General features: G+C 42.3%; 1 protein-coding gene across 3 annotated transcripts; it reads right to left on the minus strand.

The window, feature by feature from the left end:
- Positions 1-1,265: 1,265 nt before the first annotated feature.
- NDUFV3 (NADH:ubiquinone oxidoreductase subunit V3) lies at positions 1,266-10,811 on the minus strand. 3 transcript variants are annotated; one of them, XM_062000736.1, is made up of 4 exons: positions 10,733-10,811; positions 10,367-10,460; positions 5,723-6,679; positions 1,266-1,545 (listed from the first exon to the last, which is right to left on the minus strand). In XM_062000736.1, exons 1-4 carry the CDS (start codon positions 10,778-10,780, stop codon positions 1,379-1,381), a joined length of 1,266 nt encoding a protein of 421 aa, XP_061856720.1. In that variant the 5' UTR covers positions 10,781-10,811; the 3' UTR covers positions 1,266-1,378. The 3 variants fall into 3 exon arrangements, with proteins under 3 accessions (XP_061856720.1, XP_061856714.1, XP_061856727.1); XM_062000730.1 differs by lacking the exon at positions 10,733-10,811 and adding an exon at positions 10,619-10,723; XM_062000743.1 differs by lacking the exon at positions 5,723-6,679.
- Positions 10,812-11,679: the final 868 nt, after the last annotated feature.

An 11,679-nucleotide genomic window follows, 5' to 3' on the forward strand; every position in this document is an offset into this window, starting at 1 on the left:
TTTTAGTTTTTACGGGACAATAAAAGTGCCTGCCAGAGGTTTCTGACTTCAAATTGTACACAGCAGATTGATGTAGGCCTCTTGATCCTTCTTACCACATTTTTGCCAAGTTAGAGTATAAAATAGCTGTTCTACTAATTGCACCCAGGGATTTGTGTCCCATACCCAGATAGACTCCTAAAGCTGACCCTGTTTTTCCCTTGATCTTGCATATTCTGCTATTTGAAAGAATACAGACAGGTGATGGAAAATGCTGGAGCTGTTGCAAGTACCACTGCTCAAAGACCAATTAACTCCAACAAAACCACAAATGAACACGAAGCCAAAATGGAACTAAACCCACAACAGCTGGTGGCCATCAAGGCCGTTTTCCCAGAGGGCAGAAGACTGTTACTAATAGGATGGAAATATAAAATTTACTGGGACCAACTGTAACTGCTGATAATGCATATTGAGAAGTGCCTCATTTCTCACATTTGCTGTAGAGCAAGAGTGAAGCTGGACAGCAATCTTCTAGGGGTCGGGGGTAAGAAAAAATAAGAAGTGGGGATTGAAACAGTCTCACTGAACAATTAGTACCAGGAGCTGATTTTATCATAATGCTATTTTGACCACATTTAAAAATAACACTCAAGTGATTCTACCTATAGAAATATGTTTTCTCTCAGTGTTTAATCAATGGAGTGTAGTTCATTAGGAACTGCCTGCTGAGATGTTCTTAAATTTTAGATTATTTCAATTACTGCAGAACCTGGATGCTAGAATCCCCCAAGAGAAGATGAAATAAAGTTGTGTGTTCTCCCTTTACAACAGTAGAGGTTTTGCATAAACTTACATTCCTCTACTAACACAAAACATGCACTCTTGCCACAGGAGACAAATACTTCTTATGCTGTTTCTAGCCAATGACTTTAACTTCAAATCCAGAGTAAACATAACCTCTTCAGAGCTGGGAGCATGTTTGTGTGCAAGGAGACCAGCCCACTGCATTACAGTGATAACAATATCCGTTAAAAACACGGCACTTACAGAACAGAGGCATGCACGAGGGCTGCTAAGTTCTTTGACACAGTACTGAAAGAAAGGTCAGTTTCTAAAACTTGGAGATGCTGAAAAGTCAGGACTTTTTTACAGTATCACCAAGTAAAACACTCTGAGAGGTAGAAAAGCTGTTTTGATTCATTAATGATTCATTTGCGGCTCCTCCACTGAAGTCAAGAAGTGAGGGATCCCACCAACCAAGAACTACCATTCAAAATCACAAGTTATCACGCATTTATGAATTATTTATTATCTGATTTATAATACAGATGAAGCAACAGTGCTAAAAAGGACAATCTATGATTCTGCCTGGGCATTTGTTTTAAATGGGGTTCTTTCAGTGCCTTGGTGATGGTCTTCCAGAAGATGGCTGAGGTTGCCTGAATTTTGAAAGAACAGCAAGAGAATCGACAAAGGTATAAATGTTATATTCATGATGCTGAAGGTTCTTGTAGGTGGAGTTATCGAATTCTTCAGGAGCAGGCTCACCAGTTGCTCTGGTCTCTGTGAAAACAAACAGTAACTGGTGAATCTAAGGATGCCACACCAGAGGACAATATTTTTATTTACCAAGCCAGCCTTCACATACTTTCAGATCCCTCATCCTGTCAACATTAAAAAAAATAAACGGAACTCAGCAGCTATAACAAAAGGGTAAATGTACTAAGTTCTGCTGGTACCTTGCCTGGTCATAAAGCAGAATATTATTATGCAGTAGGGGAACAGGAATCAGTACAAGTCATTTAATACAGCACTGGTTTTAAAATCCAAACTACCACCTAATGCTGGGGGGTGGATAGGGCAGAACACTTCATCTATATTTTCAAGACATATGTCTGCATTTCCCGTCTTTATCATAGTTGCCTGGGTTTTCACTCCAGCCAGAACAGTAGGTGACATTCTTTGCGAGCCAGGAGAGGCAAAGGAGCAGTACAAATGATGTATCATCATGTCAGACCATGAGACACAGCTATTAAAACTATTTTACAGATTGATTTTTTTCCATGGGGAGAAGTGATGGAATCACTGAGATCTCCACAGTTTAGTTTCAAATGTGGTTATCCTGAACAGTAATAAATCAAAGGCCTTTGATGTAAATTTCCTTGCTTCTAAACGTAATCTTCTAAACTCTTCTAAATCTCTTCTTAATAAAAGAACAACCTAATAAAGTTATTCAGAACCCCCTTCACTTCATGTTTAAGCCAACATGAATTCTTACACTTTTAGAACATTACGTAGACTTAGGCAGTGCCATTTACATAAAATGTTCCCGTTATGGGCAGACTTTTACAACCAAGGAAATTGCAAGAAATAAAACTTTACTCCCAATATTAATTTATTCTCCTATACCTGGAGTTTTAACAATGGCAAAGACATAAGCATAATATAGTGAAAAGCTCTGTCATACAGATTTGTATGTAGTGGATTAGGTGAGATCATATTAAGCTTCTTTTTGCAACACAAGCGTCTACAATAAAAATACAAGAACTCGAGCAACTGAACACCAGAATCTCCTTTTGATCATGACAGAACTATTGCAATGTAATCAGTTTAAGAGCATGTATCTGTAACATTTAGCGAGACTTGCTTATAAAGTGCAGCGTATTAAGCCATGGTTTCAGCAAAACACCATGCACAACCGATGAAAGGAAATACCCCTGTGCCTTCTGCCCAGTTCCTACTGAGACAGCTCATAGGAGACAACGCCACAGATATAAAAGCCAGATGATGCAGTCTTTGCTGCAAATAGCCCCAAGAACAGGCCAGCGTAGGCAAGTGTACAGTTCAACCTGCAAGAGACAGTTGTTCCAAATTAAGAGGCAGATGCTCAGGAAGAAAAGCAGATGGAATCTCATTTTTCCTGCCCAAATACACTGTACTTGGCATCTTGAATGAAAAATTTATCCCTGAATTCATTCTCTCCACACTTCAGACTTCATCTATGCTTTCTCTCTTAAAGAGCAGGCATTTCACAGGATGTTCTTCCAAAATGAATCAGAGCTATATTTGAGTTACCTTATATTTGCTACTATTTTGCTACTTACTTAGTGGTTTAAGCAAGCAGTTTTTGCTGACTGCTTACCATGCCCGCTCTACAAAGTGGATGATGTCACCTTAACATCCCGGTTTGTAATGAGAAAAATTGCTTTTACATCTTCAGTGTGCCTGCTGCAGACTTTGCAGATGAGCAAAAGAACATGGGAACGAGACAGAAGTATGGATTACAGAAGGTATCATTAACCATGAACATTAAATGTGGAAAAGTAGTAGCTGTTCTCAAAGAAAGCCTCAAAAAGAAGAAAGAAAAAGATATCCCCGCAGTTAGCAGTGATGCTGTTGAATGCAGCTAGGTTTGGCTTTTTGCTACCTGCTGGCACCTAAAGACATTACATCAGCAGTGAATGTGTGTGAACTTGCCTGTACTAACTCTCACCTCTCCTACAGCCACTGCAGCAGAGTCCTCTAGCAGGTACCCAATAGAAACTTTCCTGCTGCCACAGCCTTACCACCTCTACAGCGCAAAGGGAACTCAACAGCAAAAATGCTGCTTTCAGCAAAGTCTAGTCCTATACAAAAGTTTTGCTGGTGTGGTGATGATGATGATGGGTGAGGCACAGTAGTACTGTTGCCCCATCGGCACAGATCTGCAGGAAACGTTTGTCACACGGGCTTAATCTCATTCTGGATGTACAGCATCAGAGCATAGGAGGCTGTTGCATAGACATGTCATAATCTTCACCTTGAATAATTAGCACATTTTAAGACCAAGTTCTCCGTCTCATACTTGAAGTCAATTGAACTAATTTTTAGGGTCTTCATATCAGCCTCAATGTGAAAATAATGCTTGGGCATCTAGAAGGAGAAAAGCATCACCTGTAGATAAATACAAATAGCCTTTCCCAGTTTGTTTATTAATTTTTTTGAAGAAAGTTTCTGTTGCTGACTGGAAGGAGAAAAGAGTAAATGAAAATGTCACTTGCAAACAGTGCTGCATTTTACCATCTGAGTTGCAGTCAAGGAAGAAGATAAGCTCAGCTTCCAACTTTAAATCAAATTACGAGCTGACTAACCCCTTGTAACAGACGGCAGGTCTTTTACTCAGCACTTTAACCTGGAAACTGATGTGCAAAATCAATTTTTTTGTCACTTAACCTAGTTAAGACACCTCAGAGTCACAGAATAGTTGAGGTTGTAAGGCACCTCTGGAGGTCATCTGGTCTAATCCCAAAAGATAAAGCAGGGTCAGCTAGACTAGGCTGCCCAGGACTATGTCCAGGCAGCTTTTGAATGTCTCCAAGGATGGATACTCCACTACGTCTTTGCGCAACCTGTGCCAGTGCTCCATCACTTTCACTGTTTCAGTTCATCCCCACTGCTTCTTCTCCCATCACTGTGTACCAGTGAAAGAGTCTTACCTCTGTTTTCTTTGCACTGTCCCTTCAGATATTTATATACACCGATGAGATCTCCCTCCCCTCAAGCCTTCTCTTCTCTGTGTTGCACATTCGCAGTTCTCTCAGCCCTTCCCTCCAGGACAGATGCTCCAGTTCCTTCATCACCTTGGCAATTTGCTGGACTGTTTCCCATAACTCCACATCTCTCTTGTACTGGGGAGCTCAGAATTGAACATGGCCCTTCAGATGCATGCTAACCAGGGAAGGATCACCTCCCTCCCTCAGCCTGCTTGCAACACTCCTAATACAGCACAGGTTACCATTGGTGATCTTTGGTGCAAGGGCTCATGTTCAACTTGCTGTACACCTGGATCCCCTGAGCTTTTCTGCAAGGATATCACTTGAAAGATAACATCTGAGCAGCTTTACAATTATGCTGCTTTCACTTCCAAGTAGGCAACTATTTAATTCTAAGCAGCAACCAGAAAGGGGGGGTCTTAGGAATAGTATGCTGCCTAAGTTGAAAGGCAAGAATGATAAGCCACCACAGATCAGGACAGAAGGGCATTTCCCATTAAAATACACAGAATGAGATCAGTTGGTAAGTCAACAGGACTGGTAGTAAATAAAAGGGTAAGTTAGACAGGGAAGTATAGCTAGGTAGGATGGTTATATGATGTGTGATGCTCTTTCGTGAAACATATCACTGTCTCCTCACAATGACTCACTACAAAAACAACTGGGCTGTAAGGTCAACTCAGTGCTACTTCAATGTCACTCGCATACAACCCTCCAGTCTCAGAATCGATACCTGCTTCTGGCAATACACTATGACTTCTTGAATTCTACTGAAATCCGGGTTTTTTAAAAAGAAAGACTCAGGATTTAAGCAAAAATCAGATGTCATTAGATTTGCCATTAGAGAATGGCAGCTACCAAATGCTTCCAAGAAAAGACAAGAGAGGAAACAAGTTTTGTCATATGAAACCCATGATTTTGCTCACGATGGAGACAAATCTTGGTTTCATTTTATAAGTAACTCATTTGTGAAACTATAAATACAGCAAAATGAAGATGACTTCCTTTTACAGCGTAAGTGGAAACTGAGTACTACTAAGCACTTATAACAATTAGCAATGAACAAGAAATTATCTTCCAGAAAGACACTGCTATACAGTTAGCTTCAGTATAAATACCAGAGAATCATGAAGATTTGGAAGCCCTTTAAAAAACGTTAAACCCTAGCCCAGATGAATCTATACAGTTCAAACAATTTAAAGTTGTACCCTCTATTGTGCTTTTCTCTCCAGTCTGGACTCCTGCTTCCTGAATGGTCTCCTCCTTTGCTGTGGTACTCATCACCAACATTGTGCTTTCAGAAGTCTCTTCTAGTTCAGGAGATGTTACTCCTGCTTCTGGCTCCTGTGTTTTCACCTTTTTTTCTTCTCTGGACACCAGTTTTTGCTTTTTGTCTTCCTGAGTCAGTGATGAAGCTTTCAGCTGAATAGCTGCTACTTGGGTTCCAATGGACTTTTCCTCCAAATATTTAGATTTACGAGTGATATCAGTCAGGTCTTGGCTTTCAACCACACGTGGTTTTAAGACCAGCTTCTGCTGACCTGCTTCTTTTGGAGTTGATTTTACTTTGGGGTCTCTTGCTTTGGATTTTGATGTTTCATGGCTGACTGACGTTTTAGAAAACGTGGCCTGTTTGATAGCAGACACATCAGTTTCTGTTTTCCACGGCTGCTTCTTAGCTATGTATTCTTTGTGGGATTTCTGGGACAAATTCTCTTTGGCTAGCATTGCTGCCTTTACTGCTATGTCCCCCGAAAAGATGAAATCTCGTCTAGGAAACTCAACTTTGGTCTTCGCAGCAACTTCTGAATCATCATTGTCACTTTCTTCCTCAGAATCTGAGCTAGAATCTGAATCTGAGCTGGATGAAGTTTCCTCCTCAACCAGCTCTTTCCTCAAGCTTCCTTCTCTTGCAGGTTTAGTAAGGTTTTCCTCCTCAAGGGAAGAAACAGCTGCTCGCTGAGGAAATGCAACCACAGTTTTCCTTGACATGAACACCCTCTTGTCTTCAGTAGAAGGTTTTGAAGCTTCCTCGAGGTTAGTACTAGATATGCTCTCACCTTTGTTTGCTGATGCTAGGAGAGAGCTAGAAGACAACATTTTAGGAAATTCAAGTGGTGCCTTGATGGCTAGCAGCTTGGTGCTTCCCTGTGGTGACACTACATCTAGGAAATGGCATAAAGAGGATTATCATCATTATATCCAACACTGCTGTTAGTAAGTTATCTTAGTCATACAATTTTAGCTGAGAAAATCTAGTACAAAAAGCAAATTGAGAGAAGTTACTACACTAAATACAGGCATTATGAAGCAGAAAGCTTTCAGATATTTTAAGAAACCAGAGTTCTAATTAGCACTCAACAGTTTTTGCTGCTGCGATGCTCAAACTCTTGATAATGCCTTTAGCTCCTTGCTTTGCCAAGCTCCTCTCAAGAGCTGTTTTTTCTCTGTGCTGCAATTCTACACCACTTAAAATGGTTTACAGACACCTTCCAATCTCAGATAAACATTAAGATACTGAGCTTTTCAATATGCTGCTACAGAGATAATATTTGCCTATGAACGAGCTGGTGAAGCAGAAGACACAGTAAACAGACATAGCAAAAGCCAGCCTCTTGCAAGTTATCGTTAAAGCAGTAGGAAGGGATGACTCCCAAGAGACAAAGCAGTGGAGTACGAGGCACCTGAGGCCATACATGAAAGTATTACTTGTTCATGCATCCATTTGACAAGTTGAATTGTGTTTAACAGAGTTTAACGTTATTTCCCCAAGGCCTTATCTCCTCCAGTATTCACTGTCTCCATTTCCTATTTCTGGTTTGAGATCTCTTTGTAAAAATAAAGTCTTAGAAAATGTCCTAATGTTTCACGTTAAGCCTGCCTTTATTTCTTCTCCCTCATGGATACCTTCATTAGGCTAAATTCTCCAGACAAAGAGCCAACAACTGAAGGCAAGGCAGCAGCTTTCAGACCTTTTCAGACAGTACCAAATATCCCTTGTATGCTTGTGACAATGATGCCCTCAAGACATTGATCAACAGCAAATACTGTTGTGGTTACAGAAAAACAGGGGGACAAAGCGGATTGGGAGCACATGACGAAGACACAACACTGCTGAAATTTGCTATAGCAAAGCCAGCTCCATTTTGAGTTATATCACTTCCAACCAGCAGTGTAACTCATGGATTTCTGGTCCATTGTGCAGATTTACCTGCACAGTTTGTCAACCCATATCTGCTTTGCAAGACCATAAACTAGATGCAGTTATCCCCTTTCCTAGTACTTTACAGTCACACCTTGTATGATCCAAGGAGTTACTAGACTTAGTTATGAACAGAAGCAAGCCTTTAGCAATGTCCACATGAAAATATCACAGAAGAGATTGATACACGAAATCAAAAGCAAAGTAATTGAGAAAGAAAAACAGAGTTCTTAACATAAGTATAAGCAAACAAAGTATCAGTTTACTATAGAGGTAATAGTTTTGAATCATTTTGGACACATACTTCTCTCTGCCAGATGGAAGGTGCAGGGCAGGGAGGGAAGGCAGGGAGAAGCAGGAGGATGAGCAGCCACCTTTGAAATAAGCCTGAGTCCCTGCGCATACTGACACAGCCCAGCAGCAGCAGCCTGTGGAAACTAATACACGAGGAAACATCGTTCAGGATTGAAGAGCTCATCAAAGAAGTGTTAAGGAAGGTCAAACTAACACAAGAATGCCCAAAGGGATGACAGAAAAGTGAAAGCTGAGCAGAAGTTGAAGAAGTATTCATGTTAAGGCATCCTAAGAAATCAAGAAGGCAGGTAACATTCAACTTGACCATTAACATGACTGGAAAAACACTTTTAAAGAGACTAATACTTGGATAAGTGAAAAAGATACACGTTTCAGCTTTTAGTCCTGCAGTTTAATGCAACTGGTACAGACACTTTAATTGGGGCACTTCAAACTTTGTACCACCTGACCTATACTTGCATTGTTTTGCCAAAAGTACAACACATCCAAGTCAGTAATAAGAACATCATTCCTAGATGCGCTCTAACTGTTGTCTGTAACAGCAGCGCCGTTATCATGACACGTTTAGAGCACATTTGCGCGTGGGACGGCAGTGTGCAGAAATTATGGGTCTACTCCCCACCACTGACTCTGCGAGTAAATGGGACCATTTTATCAAAGGAAAACTGCACACTGTGCTCCAGCTAGAACCTGAGGAAGACTGCTGCATCCTACACACCTAAACTGTAGCCATTTGCAGGGGAAGCAGCTGAATGAAAGAAGTGGCCTAAGAGGTCCCCAGACACATTCTGGCATCAAGAGCTGCGGGACAATGAATCTAGAAACTGATGCTAAAGTACATCACAGATATGCTTAAAATAATGCAAAAAAACCACCCCCAAATGATGACTAAAAGCCATTTGTTGTTCAATTGACTTTATATTAATCTATGTAGCAAAGGCTTTCTTAACGAAACAAACAAGTATTTATTTGCCTTGGCATTTCAGAAGCTTACATTAGAAGCCAGAAGCCTGCATTCAACTCCTCTCTCAGTGATCTTTTCAACAGCTGTCAACAAGCCTGATCGCTCCTACATATGGTCCCATCGAGCTTTGCTATTTAAGCACCTGGACCTCTAATTTGGGATGGGAATCCCACTCATTGAGTCAGTGAGCCTTTATTTACAAGTAGAATTTTGCACAAAATCCCTCTTTGGAATTTTTATTTATGTTTTGACTTTGGTCAGGGATAAAAGGGGTTTAAATACATCTCAATGTCAAATGCACTGCAGCATCCAAATCTAGGTCCATGTATTACCTTGCTTGGAAACCTATAGGGCAAGAAGCATTATTACTACGTTTAACACAATTGGGCCACAGTAGTTTTCTGCAGCTTCTTGACACTGTTGCCTGGAGCAGGTATTTGGATTTTGCAAGTCTTTATCTTCTTCTGTAAAATGAGATGCTTTTTCACCCTCATAATCCAAACATTTCAAAAGACAAGGGGGAACATCTGAAGTTCAAAAACAGATTTTGCTCTGCATTAAAAAAGTAACCTGATTCACTCATTTCCATCAAATTTCAGGCAACTTGCAAAGCTTGCTTATATTAAGAAAAAAGTAAAGCTTGACCAGGCTTAAGGAGAGCTATCATCACAGCAGGTAACATATTAAAGTGAAGGTAAGCAAGTAAGAAGCATAAAGCTTGTAGCATGGTCTATGAACATAAATATATCCCACATGAACCCATTGCTACCGGACCCTTACTTCTAGTTTTCTTACTACTCGGTATGTTCAAACAGAAATCCTTGTTTACATGGTGATGACCTTTCACTTTCTTAGCTGTTCAGAGATGTGGCCAATGAGCATTCTTAAGCTCTTCCTGCTTATTTAATGTCCAGTGTTAACACTAGGGCTGGAACACAAGAAGCTCTACTTAAACACAAGGAAAAACTTCTTTCCTGTAAAGGTGAAGAGAGCCCTGGCACAGCCTGTCCAGGGAGGGTTTGGAGTCTCCTTCTCTGGAGGTTTTCAAAACCCACCTGGACATGTTTCTGTGTGATCTGATCTAGGTAAATCTTATTTAGCAGGGGGTTGTACTAGATGATCTTTAGAGGTCCCTTCCACTCTATGATTCTATGACATGTGGAAGGGTTTAAACTTCAGATGGGCTCTCCCCAGTCCAACTTCTTTGGCCCAAGTGCCACAGAAACCTCCTCGAGGCTGGAAGGCTAGAGGGGAAGGCATTTAGCTACCCTGTTGGTACAGCAACAGAAAAGAAGGCTCTCCTACGAGCAGCTCTATGCCCATTTGCGTTTATTTACACACCACCCAAACGGGACAAAACAAACGTCTTACTCGCTGGTGGTGGCGTGCCGGATCCTGTCGGCTTGGTACAAAGCGCCGCGGATGTAGCCGCTCCTCCCAACCCCTGGGCCTCCAGCCGCAACATCTGCAAGGCACAGTATAAAATAAATCAACAAAACGGGGCAAAAAGCGAGGTTCGGGGGGTTGGAGAACCGTGACCCCTGTCATGCCATCTGCTGCGCGCATGCGCACCTCCTCCCACCCCCGGGCCCGTTGCGCAGGTGATGATAAAGCGGAGGATACCTGCACAACGGGCCCAGAGGGGAAAAGGAGGTGACCGTCTGGGTACATTGCAACTGAAACGAGCCGCGCAACCGTGCGGGAGTAGGCCTGCTTTCCACCCACCCCACCCGTTACCTTGCGGGTCACCGCCCGGCCGCAGCCCAGCACTGACGGAGCCGCCATCTTGATGCTGAACGCTGGGACAGCTCCGGGCCCTCCCGGCGGCGGGGCCTCGGCCGTGAGGCTCCGCCCCCACCGCCCCGCCCCGCCCGCCGCTGCGGAGGGTGCCGTGAGGCCAGGGTCATTAGGTACAGTCTTTGTCGTGGCGCATCCCTCTGTTTGTACTGTTCTCAGGTTTCTTTTCGTGGTCTTGCTGGGTTATCTGAACACCCTCAAGACGTCCCAGGCACAGTTAAGATTTTATCTGAGACCCCCTCCCTAAGACAACCCTTTCACTGAGAGGGTTATTAACCATTGGAACCGGGAGTCCCAGGGAGGTGGTGGAGTCACCATCACTGGAGATACTTAAAAGACGTATAGATGAAGCACTGAGGGATATGGTTTAGTGGTGGGCTTGGCAGTGTTAGCTTAGTGGTTGGACTTGGATGATCGTCAAGTTCTTTTCCAACCGTAACAATTCTATGACAGTTGCGAATCAATCCAAATGGCTTGTCTCTTATCCACCTGTGCATACAAGAAGTCTCAGAACTGTTCAAGCAAGCGTAACAAAACCACCACAAAAGACCTAGCATATTTTTCCATCTTTCTGCCTTTGTTCAAGGCATCAGAGCAGAGAGGTGGAGGCCTGAGAGAGCAGCATGAGAAGCAGCTGAGGGAGGAAGCCTTGTGGAGGCGATGGCCGTGATTTGGCTATGAATCTTGGGGTCAAGCAGAAAAACAAGTTCAAAACGGTTTCAGTGAGGCCATGGTGCCCAGAATAACTGTAGCAAAGTTAACACCCCTTTGACACCCCCAATTATGATAATGAGCAAAAAGAGGTACATGTGTAGTGGGTCTGGGATGGTAGTGATTTTCCACAGCAGCTCCTGCAGTGCTGTGCTTACTGTTGGTATCAATATTAT

Source organism: Colius striatus, chromosome 1 (assembly GCF_028858725.1).
Source record: "Colius striatus isolate bColStr4 chromosome 1, bColStr4.1.hap1, whole genome shotgun sequence".
In the NCBI taxonomy this organism is placed as follows: domain Eukaryota; kingdom Metazoa; phylum Chordata; class Aves; order Coliiformes; family Coliidae; genus Colius; species Colius striatus.